The sequence below is a fragment of the Dryobates pubescens genome, chromosome 21 (assembly GCF_014839835.1).
Source record: "Dryobates pubescens isolate bDryPub1 chromosome 21, bDryPub1.pri, whole genome shotgun sequence".
Taxonomy (NCBI): Eukaryota; Metazoa; Chordata; class Aves; order Piciformes; family Picidae; genus Dryobates; species Dryobates pubescens.
The window spans coordinates 12,501,799-12,522,357 of NC_071632.1; the positions used below are offsets into that span (position 1 = coordinate 12,501,799).

At 37.9% G+C, this 20,559-nt stretch overlaps 1 protein-coding gene across 1 annotated transcript in view; it reads left to right on the forward strand.

Annotated features, from left to right (window-relative positions):
* PTPRN2 (protein tyrosine phosphatase receptor type N2) overlaps positions 1 to 20,559 on the forward strand; it is a 596,056-nt gene that overhangs the window by 206,303 nt on the left and 369,194 nt on the right. The window contains exons 5-6 of the mRNA XM_054171491.1: positions 4,659 to 4,821; positions 14,820 to 15,291. Of these exons, the coding sequence (XP_054027466.1) occupies positions 4,659 to 4,821; positions 14,820 to 15,291 (635 nt within the window). The remainder of the gene's footprint in view (positions 1 to 4,658; positions 4,822 to 14,819; positions 15,292 to 20,559) is intronic.

Below are 20,559 nucleotides of genomic sequence, written 5' to 3' on the forward strand. Positions count from 1 at the left end.
TCCTTTATCAAGTTTATGCAGTTTCTAGTGTCAATTCATGACTGGCTTAAAAAGGCAGACTTACACAGTAGCTCATCCACAGCAGGTATTTTATTCTGGAATAAGCTAAACCCAACCCAAACCAAACAAAAAGGAGCATTGAATGTCATTCTGAGCAATTAATTGTATTTTTGAACTCATATTGTTCCAAAATCTAGCTGAAATTGTTTTGAGGTTCATAGCTTCTCAGTTTTAGTTGCAAGATTTGTCCAGGAAGAAGGGATTGATGTAAGTTCCCATGACAGAAAACAATATTGGAACATTTCTATTCTTTGCATTATAGAAGGCATTTTCCTCACAGCTTGAAAGATATTAAAGGGTAACCTAGCAATTATCTGTGGCATGAGATACACCTATAATTCTGTACAGTGATTTGAGTGTAGGACCTGCAGTTACATCATCTTCATATGCAGTTATGCATATAGCATTTCACCTGGTATATTTAAATTTATGGGCTCTAAGTGCAACCCAGCCACACAAGGCCAAGAAGGAAATTTTAAAATGCATAAAAGTTTAGAAATGTCAAAAATGATAAATTTTGCTCTTACTTTTATTGGGTTGTGTTTCTATTGTTTTTGTTTGCTTGTTTGGGGTTTTGTTTTTAACACAATCTCAAAATTAGTGAAATTGAAAGAAAGGGCTTGCTGTTAGAAAACATTCTTCAAAATGGGACAAAGGAGGTTTGCTTTCTAGCCTTGTTGGGAGATTATTGAATGTTGGGATTTAGGTATTCATATACTGCAGTATGTGATCTGCATGTACTGCAGAACCACGTCTTTTCTAGATTGCTCTTTTATGGAAGTGAAAATACTATAATTGGTACTGCCCTGTAGCTCCTGCTGTTTGCCTCAGTTAGTTCTGATTTAATGTATAGAATTTGGCTCTGCATTTCACATGTTTGTTCATTCAAAAGCGCTCCTTAAAATCACAGCACCATATATTTCAGGAGTGCAGTAAGGTAGAAACTTAACTTCTAAAGGAGCTACTGATCTATAGATTATCATGCAGGTGATAAAAATGTGTGGTTGAATCCATAAACATATTTTCACTGCTTAGATACCCCAGATGCCATTGCTGTATGGATTATTCTTTTTATGTGGTACAGAAAGGATCCTGAATATCTTCAGGTGGATTTATTTCATTTTTTTAAAGAGTGAGTGTATCTAAAACTTTTATTCATGATGGTAAGATAAAATAAGCCTGATTTCCATGAGACCAAGGCTATATTCTACAGTGTTCCAGATTCACAGTTATATAAAAATAAAACATATAAAAAGACATAAAAAACCTTTTCATTTTTAGACTTGAGGACAGATGATCACCTTTAGCAGTTCCCATTGTGCTCAGGTTTCAGCTGGTTTGCATTTTTAACTAAAACTATACATAAAAACCCACCACCAAAACCAAAGAAACAAACAAAAAAACCAACCCCACCCCAACAAAACAAAACCAAAACCAACCAAAAACCATTTTGTGTATTGACACTTTAGGAGCATCAGAATTTCAAATGTGTTCCCCTTATAGCACTTCCTATTGTGGACAGATTTTTCTGAAGTTACCAAGCTGTGTTTCTGAAAGCATTATCTTATGTGCCAACAGTTTAAAGCATTAATTGATTTTTCTGGTTGTCCATTTGCAATGTATTCTGTAGGTCAGAGAACAGCAGGAACTTTTCCTTTGGTGTCTTGTAGATTCTGCTCAAGTTTGCTTTGAGCTCAGCGTGTTCAGCGTGCACACTCCAATCTTACCAAATAATAAGTCAATAATTTTAAGAAGCAACTTTATGTAGGTATCTAATTATCGAAGGTACATTATAGCAGGAAGACCTTTTATTAAGTGTAACGTGTGTAATAAGAAAATATGAAGTCATACTAATGACTCATTAATCCCCACAGAGCTACTGAGAGCAAGAAAATAGACTCAGACACTTGAAAGGTAAATTGACTTAGGCTAAATTAGTGTGTAATAAATCTGATGAAACAGAAGATATGGATTAAATCTTTTAAAAATACTGAAACTGGGAGCTTGATTTCAAGATGAAAGTTCTTTCTTCAGTGGCTAACTGGAGTGTACATGGTATTTCCTGGGCCCTTATTAAATTTCAAAAAATCCCTGCTCTTGAAAGAGGATCCAAGATAAAGGAGAAAAAGTCCATTCTGCACAAGGAATAAATGTCAGTTGTGTTCATTGGTGCAATTAGGCAAACCCAGAAATGCTTCCAGCAAGCTTCAGTGTCGAAATGGAGTATAGCATTATATCTATAATAAACCCATCATTAAATCAGTGCCAAGATTCTCACAGCATTTAAAAGGGTGAAGCTTTATTCGAAAAACTGTGGTTATCTATTAATTGAGAAGATTCTACAAATAGCTGAGGTGCAACATTTAGGTATTTCCACACAAAAGCTTCTAAAGTGCTAGAGGGGTTATGAAATATATCATTACTTCTGCGGATGAATAATTATGTGTGTTACATCTTAAAGTTCATTGTATACAAAGTCCTTTTTCAGAATGAAAACTGAAAAGACTTTCACATTAGTGCAGAACAAGAACTTAACTGACAGTTATTTCTCCTACTCACCATTTCTTTTATCTGTTTTCCAGTTTAAAAGAAATGTTTTAATTCGTTTGCGACAGCAGCTCGTTCTACTGTGTGTGAACAAGGTGATCAACAGTGATGTATTAAAGTTTCATCAAATGAAATTGAATGCTTTGTTAGAGTTCAAAATTTTAATTGTTTAAAAATTTGTAGCATAAAATGCTACATCTCGTGTGGACTGTAAACACAATTTGAGTGTGATTACACTCCCTGTAAGAAAAGCAAGAAATCATAAACCCAGATTTTGCTCTTACCACTAGTGAGAGTGATTATATACTGTAAATAATAGGGTAAATGCTGTATTTTATTCGTGCATTCAGTTCCCAATAGCTCCAGTGGAAATCCTCAGGGCAGAATTTGGTCCGGTGTTTCAATTTTCCCTTTCCTTTCAGAGTTAGCGAAGAAGACAGAAGATAGGTGTGGAATTAATTGATGAATGAAAGATGAGTGTTTGAAATGTGGATATTATCTATGATGAGAGCCTCTTTGGATTAGTTCATCTCTATTGAAGCAGAAAACATACAGCCCAGGTCTTCTGTGGGAGAAAGAATTGTGCAACAGTTTTAGTCTGGCTTTAAATTGAAAACAAGGTGGATAATGTTACTTGCATGTCCACCTTCCATAGTAAGGTCACAATAAGGGGAAAATATAAACAGCATGAGAAGGGATCAAGCTGAATGATGTTAAGATTGCTGTAGTGCTTCATGCAGCAAACTTTCATTTTCATAGAGTTTATTTACCTGATACATAGCTGCTTGTTTTGCGCTGAGGGGATGGAGGGCTTTTCTGGTGGTTCACAGCCAGCAGCTAAGTGAAGACTACTGGTTGAAATGCCAACCAGAGTAAGTTAGATTATTAATTCCATTTATTCACATTAAATTAGTCAGGACACTCATTTGATACAACTGTGAGCAAGGGAAAAAGTTTGAGCTTGAAGTAATACAATCAAACCCCAGATCTGGAACAGTAGTTTCTCAAGCAGTACCCCTACATAAGCACCATGGTGTGGGCTGGTAGAATAAAATTTTTGCTTACAGTGGCACAGAGATGTTGAAAGTCAAAAGATGCCTCATCTTCCTGAGCTGGCAAGGTCTTCTACCTGAAATTGTTGTTAACTGAAGAAGTGCATGGACGCATGGGTAGGAGATGGTGACACCAAAAAAATGTGGTTTCCCTCAAAAAAAAAGTATGCATCACTCCAGGGAAGCAAAGAGATTGGGAGCATTCTCTCTGCTTTCTTGCACAAGGAATGAAATAGTTACTGGTGTTGACATTTAAATTATCATCGTCATTGACATGTTGAGATAGATGAGGAGAGCTGGTCATAATTCAGATTCATTGCACAGTGTGCTCTCAATCCTACATAAACACTTCTGTGCTGCTGTTGTTTAATGGCATTTTCAGTTTTGCTTTGCAAACGTCACCAAGTTCTGTCTAAAGCGCTTGGGAAACACTGCTCTGCTGTGAATTCCAAGGCACATGAGAAGATCACAAAAGATACTTGTTCTGTCTCATTAGTCCCTTTTTAAGCCTTTTGCTGGAGCTGAATTGATTTTTCTCTTTTTTTCCCTCGCTGCATACCCAGTAGTCTCACTGTATTCTGTAAATTGGTGCAGGGCCAAATTGATTTTTTTTTTTTTTGACTCTCATCATCATCCAACAATTTCTTAAAAATCATAGAGCCATCTCATGTTTCTTTGGGGTGCAATTGAATTATGCATGTTTTCTTTACATAAGCATTTTCTTTTCTTATGAATATGGCTTTGCCTTGATATAGGCATTTTATTTGATTAACTGTTGGATCATTAACCTTGATTTGTGCAATAAATTGTTAATAGTGCAACATTTTTGGACTGCTTTTGCTGAAACATTGAATTTCCTTTACTTTTGTGATTGCTGAGCTTTTGAGTCAGTCTTTGATTATATGTGGAACTAACTTCAGTGGTTTGCAGTGCCTTTTTAGTTGGACTCTATTCATTGTACAGGCTGGTAACTTGCTTTTCCTTGCTTTTGCTGTGCAGGACATTGGGACAGGATGCAGATAATGAAAGAAATTATGAGCTGGAAAATGATGCGAACTTGGCCAAGTCTCTTCAGCAATATCTTAAATATCTTGGTATTCTATCCCAGTCTGCAACTACAAATTTGATTCCTAGGAAGATGAGTGACAAAGCTTCAGTCAAGGTAGTATTTTTATGTGGTGCCTACATTCTGTGATATTTGGATTCTTTCTCTGAAGTCTCCTTTATTTTTTCAGTTTTCCTTTCTCTCAAGACTAGGTGTTGTTCCTTACTCCACCTCTGATTATTGCAACTGCACTAACCAAGTTCTCCCAAATGAGTTGAGTCAGCTTCACCACTGTAACTGATAGCAATTTTCTCATCTGGAGCATTTTACATTAGTTTAGGGGTGGATTGTATCATGAGGAAGGAGGAAGAGTGGGACAAAGGTGGTGCCATTTTCATTGGTTGATCTGAAACCCTTCTCACAGCATCTGAACTGCATCTCTTCAAGAAGCTGGTTGAACTTCCCTGTGAATTCTTACTGATGTTTATGGTGCTTAGTACAGTCATTGAGCAGATTTTTACAATACACATCACGAACTGTGCCTCAACAGTTATGAATTCTTATTGATCATAAAGGAAGCCCTATTGTGGCCAATTAAGGTTCGTATGTATATGGTACAGATAAACGGATAGCTGGGAAGATAACTCACAACCATTAAATCTTGAGTATTGGTTATGTTAAAAAAGCACAGAAATGCCTATTTGAGAATTCAACCCAAATTTTCATTTCCTAGAGAAAAATCTGTCTTGCTCCAAGATGGAATTTAAGAAATTTATAAAAATGATTGAAGGCATTGCGTATGACAGGCCCTTAAAACCCTCTGTCTTTTGCTCAATAAATGTGTTTATCCAAAGCACTCTATCAATTTAAAGAATGGATCCCTTCCCCAAAAAACAGTATATGCTGTTTGCATGAATGCAGCAGCCTTAGTTAATAAATATACTGAAATTTGAGGCAAAGAAAATGCAGACACAGAACTACTGCTGTGTGTTAGCCGCGGCAGCTTCCAACAGCAGGTTAAGTTGTATCAACTGTTCAGTCATGGTCTAACTGAAATGTCACTATTGTTGTAAGCTGAAAGTTTCCACTTTCACTGAGTGGCATATATAATACCTCTGATTTATGGTGTGTTGTGTCATTAGGTATTCATTTAGGGTAAGAGAAACTTGCAGGCACTGGCACGATAGCTTTGGGGATGGATGACTGACCACCTTCATGGCACTTTTCCTCCACGCTCTACTCATGGGTGCTGACTGTGGTGAGGATGTCCTGCTTTAAATCGCTGGTTTTAAGAGACAAGAAAACTTGCTCAAGAAGTGTTTTAGTGGGTCTGGTGCTGTCATACAAGTTCATAAATAATCCATATGGCTGAGACCTTCTGTGGGGAAGCCTGCTGTGATAACACCACCCACCAACCTTATCGAGTGTTGCCATGGAGATGGGTACTCTGAAGCCTGGGGGAGTAGGATAAAGAGGAGAAAATCTGGAAATGAAGTACATATAGAAGCAAACTGTACAATTCTGTTTACTAAGGAGCATATTTAAAAATCAGACATTGAGTCATGTGTGTTACCTGGAATTTAAAGTGCTTTTTGTTTTTAAAAAGGAAAATTACCCTAAAAAATTAGCCATCAATCATGAATTTTAAATGATCCTGGAGATATTTCTCTATCCTCTGCAAATCAAATGCACCTGCTGTTCTTTAAAAGGAAAGAGGAAGGACAATGTGTTTGTTCCCTGGTTCATTGGGTCATTAATGGAATAATATTTAAACAAAGGAGAAAACAGGATTTTTCCTGCTCTAGGAAGCAGGGGGGTGGGGAGAAGTAAAACTTAATAATTTGAAAAGGGTAGGATGTAAAGCTGCATTTGATGCAGTCATATGATTTGAAATTGAAAATGTTTATCTATGCACTCTAAGTGCAAGCTTCAACAAATTCTTGGTACCTTATTTTTGTATTTCTTGTACGGATAAATTGTGAGCCTCATTAAAAAGTGTAGCAGAATCTCATCTTTTTAACTTTCTTGCACATTTCTGATTAAAAATAAGGGTAAAACAGAGGTGCTGAAATTTAAAATTGCAACTTTGGGGCCTTTCCCTTTCTTACAACTTATTTTCTTTCCAGTGTATATTCACCCCTGTCACTTCATTCCTGCTGTCAGTGAATAGGAGATGTATCACTGCTCTGGTGGCTTTGATACCTTACCTGTTCTGAAGTATAGCTGAATCTTGCAGAAATGTAGCACTTCTAGGCAGATTTCCTGAGTGAATTCTGTTTTCTTCCAAATATATCATTAGAGCACTCCGACCAAGAGTAAAATGAAGGAAGAAAAAAGACAAGAAGGCTCTTGTTTCTTATACCCCAAAAGTATTATTTAGTATCTTAACATCAATATTTTTAAGTAAACTGGCCTTAATTTTTTTACTTTTTAATTTTAATTTTCCACATCTATGATCAGAATAAAAACCACAATGCTTCAACATTATTAAGTAGAGAGCACTCATACAGCGATGCATAGCCTTGTAAGGGAGACATGGCAAAATCTGGTTTCTTTGTTCAAACAGCTGCCAGCTTGATACAACAATGACAGAAATAACACCATTAAACTTAAATCCTGTGATAAACCCAAATTCCTGTCATGTCTACCATTTATTGCAAGAGCTGCTTTCAGTGATTTCCCTCCCCCCCCCCCCCCCCCCCCCCAGTATTTGGACAGTATCTACTTTAGGCTGTAATTTAGGCAGTTGATAATAACTTTGATGGTGGATAAATAGCAGTAGATCAGAAGATCTGGTGGGTTTGATTCTTGAGGATTACAGTTGTAAAGAGCATTTCACTTTAGTTGAGCTGAGAAAGAGCTGTTCAGAAAATGGGCACTTGGTGGCATTTGTTACTTAAGCATTAGCTGGTGGGGTTTTGTGTCAGGTTTTTTTTCCCTGCACTTGAACCTGATGAAGTGTTTACCATTCACAGAAGGCTGCATCATCAATATTTGTGATTCCTTTTTACCAAACCTGGATTTAGTATGGAAATGAACATGTCTGTAGGAACATACACATAGTGAGAAAGCATGGTTTATCATGTCTACTGAGGGAAGAAATGCAGAAGCTTCAAATCACATGTTCTTTTCCCTGCTCTTCTCTCCACTTAGAAAAAAAAACCCTCTCATAGGAAAAAGAAACCAAAAATAAAACCCAAAACCCAGCAACAACCCAAAATCTGAAAAAATGCTACATTGTTGGTATTTCTACAGACACTGAGAAGCAGAGTTTGTTGGGTTAGAAGGAACAGCACATAGCTGTATTACTAAAGCTAGGCAGTTGTTAAAGGAGATCTTGCTCGCTTTGCTGCTCATGTAAACCTTGCTGGTGAGTTCTGTGAGCATTTGTGTAGCAGGGGCATGTGGGGAGTCTTGAGGAAATATTAAAGGGAGTGGAAAATACAAAGGGGAAAAAAAAAAACCAAAACAAAGCAAGCAAGCAAGCTCTGTCCACAGCTGCTGCAACAGCAAAGCAAAAAAGAGAGACGGCAAAAATAATTGTTATGGAAATGAATACCCACATTGTCTACGACAGTTGTGTCCACCCCACAGCCTGCTACTTTTTTTCCTTGCATTTTAATCTCCCAGCTCCACTCTGGGGCTGGGCATTCCATCAGCTCCTCTGGAAATCCTGAACACGCTACAGGAATAAGGCAGTTGGCCACTATGCATGTGCTAGTGCTGCATTTCTTGCAGGGGTTTTGTGGGTAGGGTTTTTTTTGATGGTTTAGGGTTCACGTCTAGAAGATTAATGTGATTGCTCGTATTTCTTCTCCCTGGCTTGGCCTCTGAGATTTTCAGATATGGGACCAATCTGCTGCTAAGGTCTTCCTCAAGCCTACTACGTAGTATAGCGAGAAAGAAAAAATAATTTCAGAGTCCTGAAGGATGATAATCCATCTTCTGCTGTTTCTTTGATTTTTTTAAATCACTTGCAATGAGTTTCAAGGCAGATTTTATGTGTAAATATTGTGATTGCAGAAATCTCTGAGTCTTAACTATTCTTAGGTTTTAAAATAGAATCTTTACATCAAAGAAGTCACTAATAAAGTTTTATTCAGAATCATGAAGGGAAAAAGAAATGTAAGATGTGACTGGTTAGTGGCAGAGGGATCAGCAGCACAGTGTCACTGAAAGGGGAGAAGGTAAAACAAAATGTTTGTGGCAGAGTCAGGGTTTTGGGTTTTTTTTTTGAGTCTAGAAAGGTACAAGGTTAGACAAAGCATTTGGGAAACCTTACACTTTTTGACCTTATACTTTTTTTGTCCTCAGTACAAGAGGAAACCTTCCACCTATTTTCCCTTTTCAGGTTCAGGGAATAGTACTCATAACTTTGCTGGGTTGAAAAGAATTTGTTTGATGCTTTTTAATTGATCTCCTTGAAGAATTAGGATGTATAATTATTATTAAAAATATTATTATTTATTTTAGAAAATCTGAGTGCACAAGTGCTCAAAGATGTACCCTGATCTTATCTGCAAATAATAATTACTGTGATTAACTACTAAGAAATTACACAGTCATTGCTCATTTTAATCTGGAGCTTTGATTCAAAAAAGCGAGGACCCGTATTTATCTAACACTGATTAAAATACAGTACTGAATGAAGATCATCAGAAATTGATTTGAAGGCTGACTGCTGAAAAGTCAGAAAGCTTTCTGCAATGTATACATTTAAGCTCTGCTTATATAAATGTAAAATTTAATGTTTTGTATAGGTGGGATTATATATAAGTGAGAAAAATTTAATTCATCTTCTGCATAAACACTTTCATAAAAATACCAGGAATAATTGATAAAGGAGTGTCTCCCTGAAGCTACAGAATTGCCACCATTAGAGTAATATCTGAATGTCTCTCAAGGGTTGATGTATCTATTTACTTAATGCCACTACAAAGTAGGGAAGAACTAATACCTCTGCCTCACAGAGACATGGGATAGCTTTTCTGAGGTCGTGCAATAGTTTTTTGGGAGCATAGACTAAAAGCTAAGCAACCAATCCCAGAAAAGTACTTCTGTCTTTTGAAGCATTCTCTCTATGGTTCTTTTCAGTAATAAAAAACATTAAAGTCCTCTTAAATAAACTCAACAAAACTCAACAAAACCAAATGAAACAACCCCAACACTCAACAAACACACGCCCAGAGCGGAATTGATTTGATCAAATACAGATGTTTATGCTGGTACAAGTCAGTCTAAACTTAATTGTTTCATCAGTGAGGAGAAAACAGGAATTTCCAACTTGGGATCCAACTGTTCCAATTTAAATCTATGAAATAAGACATTCAAAATACCATCCTGTTGGCCGGCTTGCATGAATTTGGTGTGGACGGCATGTTTTTCTGGGAGGGCTGGTACCCACACATTTGAAGATCTAACAGAATCTAACAAAGCCTAGTAAAATTGCAGTCAGTTTGTTTGGGACTTAAATGCAGAGTCTGGTGATCTAATGTGAACTGTGATTCCATTTTTGAATTGGTAATTTGTCGAGTGAAACATCTAGTTGCCAGTGTTGCGATCTTCAATTCGTAGACCTAACACCTTCCTTTACCTCCAACCTGTCAGTTTATGTAAATGTAGTGACAGAATTTCCACATAGAAAAATTAACATAAAATTATAATTTTCCTTTTCATGCAGCTACCTTGTAAAGATTAATTATTTGTACAATGATGTGAAGATACAAATGCTGTGCAAATGAAATTATAAATTATGTGTGTCAAGTCTGGAGGCTTGGTTAAAAGGGAAGTTAATTAATTTCTAGTAATTGCCAAATGAAGCATAGATTGATAGTTTTAAAATCTCAAATACTGACTGGACAATAAGATTTGCCTTTCCCCACCCCCTGCCCCCCATATCATCTGTTTGGAGTTTTTGCTTTGGTCACTTATCCTGCAGGCTTGCTCTTTGTCTTTCAAATATTTACTCACAGTTCTTTAGGACACCGGGCTGAGTAAATATGAGATGATGGAGCTGGTACAAATTTTAAAGTGTATTCCATATTTATTTTTTAGATCATTCTCATCAAATGAGAGGGTAGAATTCAGAAAAACTTATTTTACCTAACCTCTGTGTGAGTGTGCTGGTGTTTACATTTCAGGACAGTGCAACAAAAACAATGGGGTTTTGTTTGTTTGTTTGGGCTTTTTTATAAAGGGAAAATATCTCATAGAATCATTGAATCATAGAATCAATGAGGTTGGAAGAGACCTCAAAGATCATCAAGTCCAAGCTGTCACCCAAGACCTCATGACTCCTAAACCATGTCACCAAGTGTCACGTCCAATCCCCTCTTGAATACCTCACCTTAACTCAAGCAGTTGTCCAGCAAATGACTGGTTGATTTCAATGGGCTTGTAAAGCAGTGTTGTAGAGAGAGATGCTGCACATCTCTGTTCACTTGCACTTCTTTGGGTAAAAGTATTCTCAAGATTCATATGTCAGAGTTATAAATATATTGAATTGGTGTTAACGTGCTCAGCTTTTGGCAGATGAAGATCTCCATGTTTCTATGTAAATCGTCTTTAGATAATGAGTTAGCTCAATATACCAGCATATGCCTACAGAAAATGTGTTTAAACATCATTTACTGAAACCTTAAGTAACAGACTTATTGACATATGAGCAAACTGTTCTCAGGCAAGAGAAGCTGATACATCCTAGTATAGCTACCAGCACCGATCGCCACGCTGCGCAAGTTCTAACAGCTGCTGGGGCTTGACTGTCACTTTTTGACTGTGATGGCCCAGGAGGAGCTGGGGCAGGGGCCCCATTGGCATTGATTAACTTATTATCCATGATTCTTCTCTCCAAACATTTCATCCTTTATATATGGAGACAAGCCAGGTTATCACGTAACCCAATGTGTAAAACTAGCACCCTTTTTTTTCCCCTTTTTTATGACAAGCTAATGATAAATGCAGAGGAAAGAGCATCCATCACTCCTTCTACACCAAAGGAAACTTTGTTTTAACCAATAATAGGGTTTTTTTTCAGAAACAAAGAAAACAACCAGCAGTTATGAAGACTAAAGCCAGTATAAGTTCTCAGCAGTACAACAAACCACAAACAATGATAAAAAAATATTCATTCAGGAGTCTGTTGGAGAAGGCTGAAGGGTAGTCATGCAGCTGAGATTGTCCCAAAGGAGATCAAGAATGGCTGCAAACATTTGAAACTTTAAAGTTAATTTCCTAAACAGTAACTTACACATGAAAGCAGGTAGCATATTTATCCTCTCTCTTTTTTGTTTTGGAGAGTTGGGGTTTTTTGATTGGTAGAATATGCTGCTTACAATCAAATCCCTGTCAACTGAGATTGCAGCAGTGAGATTATTGAATGGTACACAGTCTTGTTACACTGCAGTTTCACAGCCAGAATTAGGAGGCAAAGACATCACTAGTTTGATCAAAGATGACACTGAAGACCCCTTTTGCTTGATCAAGCTGTTGATGCTGCAAACCACAGGGTGTTAATTAACAATCTTTGCCGTTTTTACTGCTCTGGTGTAGTTCTTAAGTGGTTTCAAATCTATTGTAATTCTCAGAAACAAAACAGGAGATAGTTACAGAAAATTATTAGTGAAGTAGTAGGTAAGATGAGATGACTGCATTGTAAAGGCCTGTTGCCTTAAACCTGTGAATCTATAGAAAGACTATGGCTTGGTACTATCACACTGCTGCAAGAAGCACTGGATTGTTCCTTGGGCTAGTTTCTGGATTCTGAATTAGTCTTCAAAGTTCATTTTTCAAGCATGGTGTAATATCATTATCTATGGTAAGTGAAAAGGTCATTACCATCTGGTAGAAAAGGCTTTTGCTTCGCTATTGCTCAGAAAATTGAATTGTTCCATTAGCTTTACTTATTATTTTCAGGCAAATCTAACACTGAATTTGGTGCAAAGTGTGTTAATACCATGTCTACAGCGCATGCACACTTGTAAGTAGAGTTCTGCCCTTTCAGCTGGCTTGAACCTGGAAGCCTGCTAAGGTATCCTACTGACAGTGCAGTACTGTATGGGAACAGCAGCTCACCAGCTGAAAGAATTAAGGCTTTGTTTGAATAGGGCTGGACACTTTAGCTATGATAGAATAATTTAGGTTGGAAAAGACCTTCAAGATCATTGAGTCCAACTGTTAACCCTACTCAACCAAGTCCACCACTAAGCCATATCCTCAAGCACCACACTACACTGCTTTTAAACACATCCAGGAATGGTGACTCAACCACCTCCCTGTGTAGCCTGTTCCAGTGCCTGACAAACATTTCAGTGATTTTTTTTCCCCCCCTAATGTCTAGGCTAAACCTCGCCTGGTGCAGCTTGAAGCTATCGATGCTTTAAAGACACAACTATACTGCTTACACAGCTCCATCCCAGGAACTTCTTCACTGTCTTCCACTCCATGACACCCATTTGACTCTCAGGTTATGACTTGTCAAGCTGCTGAGAGGCTGCTTTTTCTTGACAGTGGTGCAGCTGTGACCCAGGACTTACATCCAGTTTGCATACAAGCACTTGGTGGTTTTGTTGCATTTTCTTTCTTGATTATGCTGGGCAGGAAATCACAGATCTGTTAATGTTAAAGGATATTTGGAGTTGTTAAATAGCTCATCAAAAGCCAGCCCACATCCCTTGACCCTCATCTTCCAGGAGTGGTTTGAGAGTGTCTGGTAGTTTTGTTCCTTCTAAGATGTGATTTATTAATAAAGCTTTAGAGACAAAAGAGACAGCTGGATATAGGACAGAGATCCACATTAAGCTATAGCTACAGAGGCTGGATTGAGCTGACTTAATGTCTCTTTGTGGCTGAATGGGGATTGTCCTATTCACCCTGTCATGTTTTTCCCTTTCCCAGCTCCTTGTTCTTCCTTTCCTTATCCCCCCAAAATCCTGCAAAAGGTGGAAGGTAGAGAGTACAGACATGGGAAAGGCAGTCAGTTTATGTGAAATCTCTGTAAACTACTTGATATGTCTGGGACTGCTTTGTGTTAGAGGATATCCTCTATGATTCCTTCTAGGAAGTAAATATCATTAGAGAGTTAATTACCCCATGCAAAGACCCATTGAAATGGAGAGATAAATACCTGTAGCTAGTAGTTTTTCACAAGTAGGATTTGCTTTTAAGTATGTAAACAGCATTCAGCTTGTATTTTGACAACTGCCTCTCCTCTTGGTATTGATCAGAGTAGTGGATACCCTGCAGCTGCTGCACTGAACCGGAGCTACACTGCTGTTGTTTGATACAATTCCCAGGGGCCATTAAAATATTTCATACACAAAGCTGTTTGATCTCTAGCTCTGTATTATTTGACACTGTCTTAGTCTAGTCCAATTTATTGACATTAACAAAACGCGTTTCTGTGTTAAAGACCACCTGCCAAAGTCAAAAGCCTTGTGTTGGTGGACCACAAGCCAAAGAAGCCTGAGTGCCTTTTTTTCTGTAATAAAGTTGCTTAAGCCATAAATCTACAAATCATGATGTGGAATCATAGAATGAAACCCTTCAATCATTTCTCAGGGGAAAGTTAACTCTCTTGGAAAGCGAGGGTTATGAATACATATTATAAAATGAACTGAATGTTATCAGGAGAAATAAAATTGTTCAGATGCAGAGCAAAATTATTGTCCATAATTAAAGAACTAGATAAGACCTGAATTATTTCTTTTTATTCACCTCTGGAAGAACTTATCAGCCTTACATCTTTCACTTTTACAAAGTTCATTATAAAATATATAAATAATTGGTTTTTTTCTAGCCAGATTCTGCTAATTTCTCTCCTCTGCTGTATATAATCTGTGATCTATATATGTATGTAAAAACTTCATAGACAGTTCACATCAACTATGAGCTAGATTATGCTCTATGATATCTTTCTCTTGCTTTTCAAGAATTTTGTGAACTGCTTTACAAACATTAACCATTTTGAAGTCTGCAATCTACACGTGCACTACAGGCTAATTATTGTTTTCCTGGTTGGTAAATCTTTAAGGGCTATGCCTGTGATTCCTGCATACCAGTGATCATTACAAAGCAATAATGACCCAGTCCTTTTTCCCACCTTCTACTCTCTTTAGAGCTACATCTATAATGATCCTATCAGGTACTACATGATGCAAAAATCCAAAGAGCGAGCACCTCCTGTGGCCCATGCATCAACATCCCATCAACAGTATGCTGAAAATCTCCATGGGAGGACCTTCAACCAGCCTCAGCCAGACAAGTTATCACTGGAGTCAGAAATGGGGCTTGACCAAAAAACTCTGATGGCTGCACTGCATACGTACATCACTCAAAACTTGTCAGCACAAAGCAATGATAAAAGCTCTCACAGCAGGACTAAAGAGTCTCACATTTATGCTGATAGATTCCACTCTTCACAAGTCAGTCCTTTTGATGGAACTTTTGCCAAAGGAAAAGAAGATTTTAAAATGAAGAAGCTGTTCCAGCCAAGACCTGCATTTGGAGTGCTGCGGCCAACCCCTGAGATGCTGAATCAGAAATCTGTGTCCCAGGATAATCTAAGGGACCCTCTGAGTGCAGTGGATGGTAAAGTTGATATTCTCTTACTTTAAATTGCCTGGTTTACCTCATGTTCACTAAGCATTTGGGGTGGGGGGGAAGAGAGGCATTCTGGTTTGTCTGCTATTGTCAACTTCAGATTTACCATAAAACTCACAGTAATAATGTTCACCATTCTCTCTACTCTTTCCCTGCAGACATTCTTCCCTACCCACATTCTTCAGCCTACCTTCCATATGCATGCAGAAATGTATGTCACCCAGTGTGATGTAACATTTATGTAACTGGCTCTGTTTTCAAATCATTTTACAAACTGCACCTAATTATGGGTTCATCTTCACTATCAAATCTGGGTTTATACATGCATCCCACACCATATACAGGTTTTGTTCCATTTCATTATGTTGAACTAGAAATTCAAGGACCGTGGGTAAAATTCAAGGTTAGACATAGAAGTTAGCAGTGAAATAAATCATAGTGCAGAACACAGAGAGAGGAGGAGTCATCAATTGTGCAAAAAAGTGGACCCACTAATACAAGAAGGTGGGGTTACATCTAATTTTGGCTAGACATTCTATAACAACCCATTTACTGGATTCCTTGCTAAGGCTGTTTAGGAAGGACCAGATCCTGATTTATTTTGTATATAATAGTTGGACAAATACTTAAATGAAGGTGGGGTGTAACATGTTAGTGGATGCTGCAGTATACTTTCAAGTGTTGCTTTCTGAGACAAGATGGTTCTTCATGCTGTGGCTGGGGATCAGTCAGAGTTCAGAAGATAACTTTCATTCACTTTATTGTTTCTTTAACCTAATCTAACTATTGATGTTATTGCAGTGGTTCAGAATTCTTGAAACCAGAAAGAATGCATCCTCAGCTTTTGCTAGCCATCTGTTACACTGTGGTCAACACTGTCCCAGTGGATTTTGGTGGTGTGTAAGAAGGTTTCTTTGACTCACTTCTGTAGTGATTATCATCCATAAAGTTTATAGAAAACAAAACAAAACCCCCAAACAAAAAACAACCAACCACCCAAACAAACAAAACAACCAACCAACCAACCAAAGCAACAACAACAACCACCCCAAACCCCAAACAAAAATATTAAAAACCAAAACACCCCAAAACACACAGAAGTGTCGAAGTTGCAGCAGAGGAAAGATAATGCTTGCAATCTAAAGGATGCTCAGAAGTGAAAGCATTCTTGGTATGGTGCCCAGAGATAATAGGTTTCAAGAACAAACTATAATGTAAAATCAAATCCAGGTGGCATCGTAAGTCTCTTGCACAGGTTAGACAATTTTGTTGCTAGACTAAAAACAAACTAGACACATGCTGGTTTCATTATCCTCCAGCTGTTCCACTTCACCTTTCCTAGTAGGAGCCAACCGGGGGAAAAAATGCTTAACACTTAAAGGGAATAACATGTTTCACAATTCATTGGCTTGCACTACTTTGACTTCACGTACATAATGTGCCCTGTAGGAACTTCTTCCATTGCATTAGCTTTTAAATGTTGCATAGACATAAAATTATGAATTGCTTGAGTATTGTTTCCTTTGTATTTGTGAACCACATTGTACTCTAACGAGGAAATGGTGAGGACAGACCCCAGTGGATCTGCTATTTAAAATACCTTCCATTGGGATGATGGTTTGGATTCAGATTTGTCAGGCTGACCACTCCATCTCTTTCTGCTTTTAACTGTTCTCCAATCTCTCTGACTCATCAGGATTTTCATACATGTGTGGGTTTTTTTCTCCTTCCACTCTCTAAATCACAGAACTTTTCAAAAGCTGGAAAGCATGGGATGCAGTCACATGAGCTCAGCTCTCTGCTGCATCTGATAGAGGTCTGCACCAAGAAACTTAACTGGGAGAACAATCCAGAAGGTACTTGGCAGATTAGCACTAAGAATTGTGACAAAAGGGTAGCAGGTAAATTAGCTAATGAGGCACCCTGAGGGAGAAATATAAGAGAAGGAAATATGGAACTGTTTTTACATTAGCTTTGGAAACTTACCTCTAGGAGTAGCCTGATGTGTGTGAGTACTTCTTTTGTAGTTACTGTGTTGTGGTTTAACCCCTCAGGCAGCTAAACACCATGCAGTTGCTTGCTCACTCATCCCCTGCCAGTGGGATGGAGAGAAAATAGGGGAAAAAAGGAAATTTGTGTATTGAGATCAAGACAGTTTAACAGGACAGAAAAGTGAGGGAAAATAATAACAATAATAATGATGATAAAAGAGTAAGAATAATGAAACAAAGGATGCACAATGCAACTACTCACCATCTGCCCACTGATGCCCAGCCAGTTTCAGAGCAGTAGAGCCCAGACATCTTTCATGCCATTTTATATGCTGAACATGACATCATATGGCATGAAATATCCCTTTGGCCAGGTGGGTCAGCTGTCCTGGCTGTGTCTCCTCCCAGCCTCTTAGGCTCTCCAACCTCCTGACTGGTGGGGTGGTGTGAGAAACTGAAAAGTCTTTGACTTAATATAAACACAGCTTAGCAACAATTAGAACTCAGTGTGCTATTGCCATTATTCTCATCCTAAATGCAAAACATAGCGCTGTACCAGCTACTAGGGAGAAAATTAACTCTGTCCCAGCTGAAACCAGCATGCTGTGCAACAGTGGAGTTGTTAATCTGTCTTCTGCACCAGCTGTGTTTAGAATTTGGCTCAGTTTTATGAAATTTGTTCTAGTCTACTTATTTTTGTTGGTGTAATACATGTTGCAGAATACATCTCTCCATTGTTTTGGAAAGATCACAAAATTAGTAATTCAGATGTCTTTTCAGAAAATAACAAACTCCCATGTCTATAGAGCATAGACATTGTTTATGTCCTCTGTATTGCAAGGCTGCAGTCACCAATCCATAAGGTGCTCAGCTGCGGAGGATAGCAAATATGTGGTAGGATGATGGGACAGAAGGAGACAGACCACTCTGGTCATGAAGTTAGAAAGACTCTTTATGTAGCCCTCCATTTCATCAGGCTGCTCCAGGCGTTTTGGTGGCTGTTCCTTTCTGTGTACTGAAAACCAGATCCTCATGCTTTGTAGCTTTGCTTATCAGCTTTGGTCTTTGATATTTTAAATTACACCTGCAGTTGTTCAGTAAAGGTAGCATATAATGCCTAAGTTTTACTGGCACAAGTATTTGTGACTTTGTTTGATGACCTGCATCCAGGTATCATTGTCTAGGGTAGGAATAGCATCACTGAAGGAGCAAGAGGCTCCTCTAGAATAGGTTTACTTGTGAGCTAGGAGCATATGCAGCGAGCCTGGTAGTATAATCAGGAGCAGGGCCTGTAGCCATTCATTTTCTCATGTGATTCCTTGCTGTGCTCCTTTGTTTCCATTTTGTTTGAGATTGGGGCTGCTTTGTTATTGGCTATAGATTATGTGGAAGCAGATTGGAGGGATAATACTTACCTGAGGTGATAGGTACGGAGAAACGTTGTTTTGAAAAAATGAGAGGGGAATTAGAAGGCTGTATTGACTGTGTGTTGTTGAGTAGCTCTGTAGTTGGTCTTGGCAGCTGGCTGTGAATCAACTGAAATAAAAATCTTGTAATGCTACATTAATATAGCTCTTTTAATGATATATGCCCTGAGATATAATGAGCTGTTAAGATTTGTCTTTGAATATTGATGTTTTAGTGGAAAAGTTTTTAGTTTTGATTTGGAACTGACACATATTCTCTCTGTTCTTTGCTAACTTTATTAGCTCTCCTTCAATAATTTAGGGTTTTTTATATTTATTTTTTTTTCTGTCAGGTTTTTTTCCTGACAGTTCCTAAGCAGTCACAAGTGTTCTGCAGTTACCTGGCAGTGCTGGTATTTCCTGCATTGCTGCTCTGTGTAGCATCTTTCCCAAATGGCCATCTTCCAGGTAGCTGTTGTGCTTCTAGAAAAAGTTTCTTGAACTCAGTTTGATCAAGTCTAGTGAAAACTTTTATTCCAGTTTGATTCAATTTGCTCTTGTAGATTACCTTCCTAAACAAAAACACTTCATCATTATGTTTTTATTAGATTATTAAATTCATAGGGGGGGGGGAGGGAATGCAATACAGTGAAACCTTCTCTTTAGCCTTTTTGCTGATGGAGTTTTCACTTTTGAACACCTGCTTTTTAATTCACTTTTATGCATGCCTGAAAGCTGACAGCATGGTCCCAAAGTCTTGTTTGCAGAAACCTGTCCTGCCACAGGACTTAACAAGGATGCTGTTACAGTAAAGAGTAAAAGTTGGATGTTGCTTTCAAACTGCTTATATAGAAAATAATACAGTCAAAAGATTTAAAAGCAATTCACATCTTCCTCTTCATATACAATATTATCTGTATGAAAGAATTCTCTTGCTTGCATGCATATGTGTGTTGAATTCCTGACCAGCATCAATATGCAAAACAGAGGCATGACTGAAAATGGCTTTGGTGTGCTACAGTAATCCCTACCTTTAATGTCTTATATTTCAAGGAACATTGGACTGAGTTTTGCAGTTATATAGAATGATCGTGAAGGATGTATGTAATCTATGCAATCAGAAAACTACCTTCCCTGAAGAACTCTTATGCTACACCTTCTAACCTTTAATATCCACTGTCCTTGAATTTCCATGTTATCAAAACTGTCATCCCATTTAGACTGTTCTGTTGGGGGTTTTCTAGTGGTTGATTGGTTGGGTTTTGGGGGTGGGGTTTGGTTGGTTTTGATTTGTGTGTATTTGTTTGTTTGTTTTGTCTCCCCTGAATAGGAGTCCACTTGGTTTTCCTAGCCTGGAACGTCATTGTAGTGGTTTTTTCCTCAGTGTGACTGGTAAAATATTTATAGCTGACAAACCAAAACAGTGAAGCTGACTTTTGACAAAATGTATTTCCCAAGAGAAATCAATATTGTTTAGAAGATTTGTGCATTACATTTCCATATATGTAATGGACACAAATCTGTATCCGCTTCCAATTCAAGAAGATCTCTTTGATTGAAAGGCACAATACCTGACTCTTTTTTTCCCCAGAACTTTGTATACTTTATATAGCTATTTACCTTGCAAAACCAAATTCACCTAAGAAACCTCATCTCTAATAAACAGTAGTACAGTGGTGTTCATGCTATCTTAGTCCACCTAAAAATAATTAAACTACCTTAACACTTGTGTTCAGGTTTTTTTCTATCAGTTTAGAATGGGAAACAACACAAAGTGACAATTTTATGCCCCTCTTTCTATGACAACTTGCTAGGTTGTAGTGGCATACATCTCCTGGTGCCTGATTATGGACTCACTT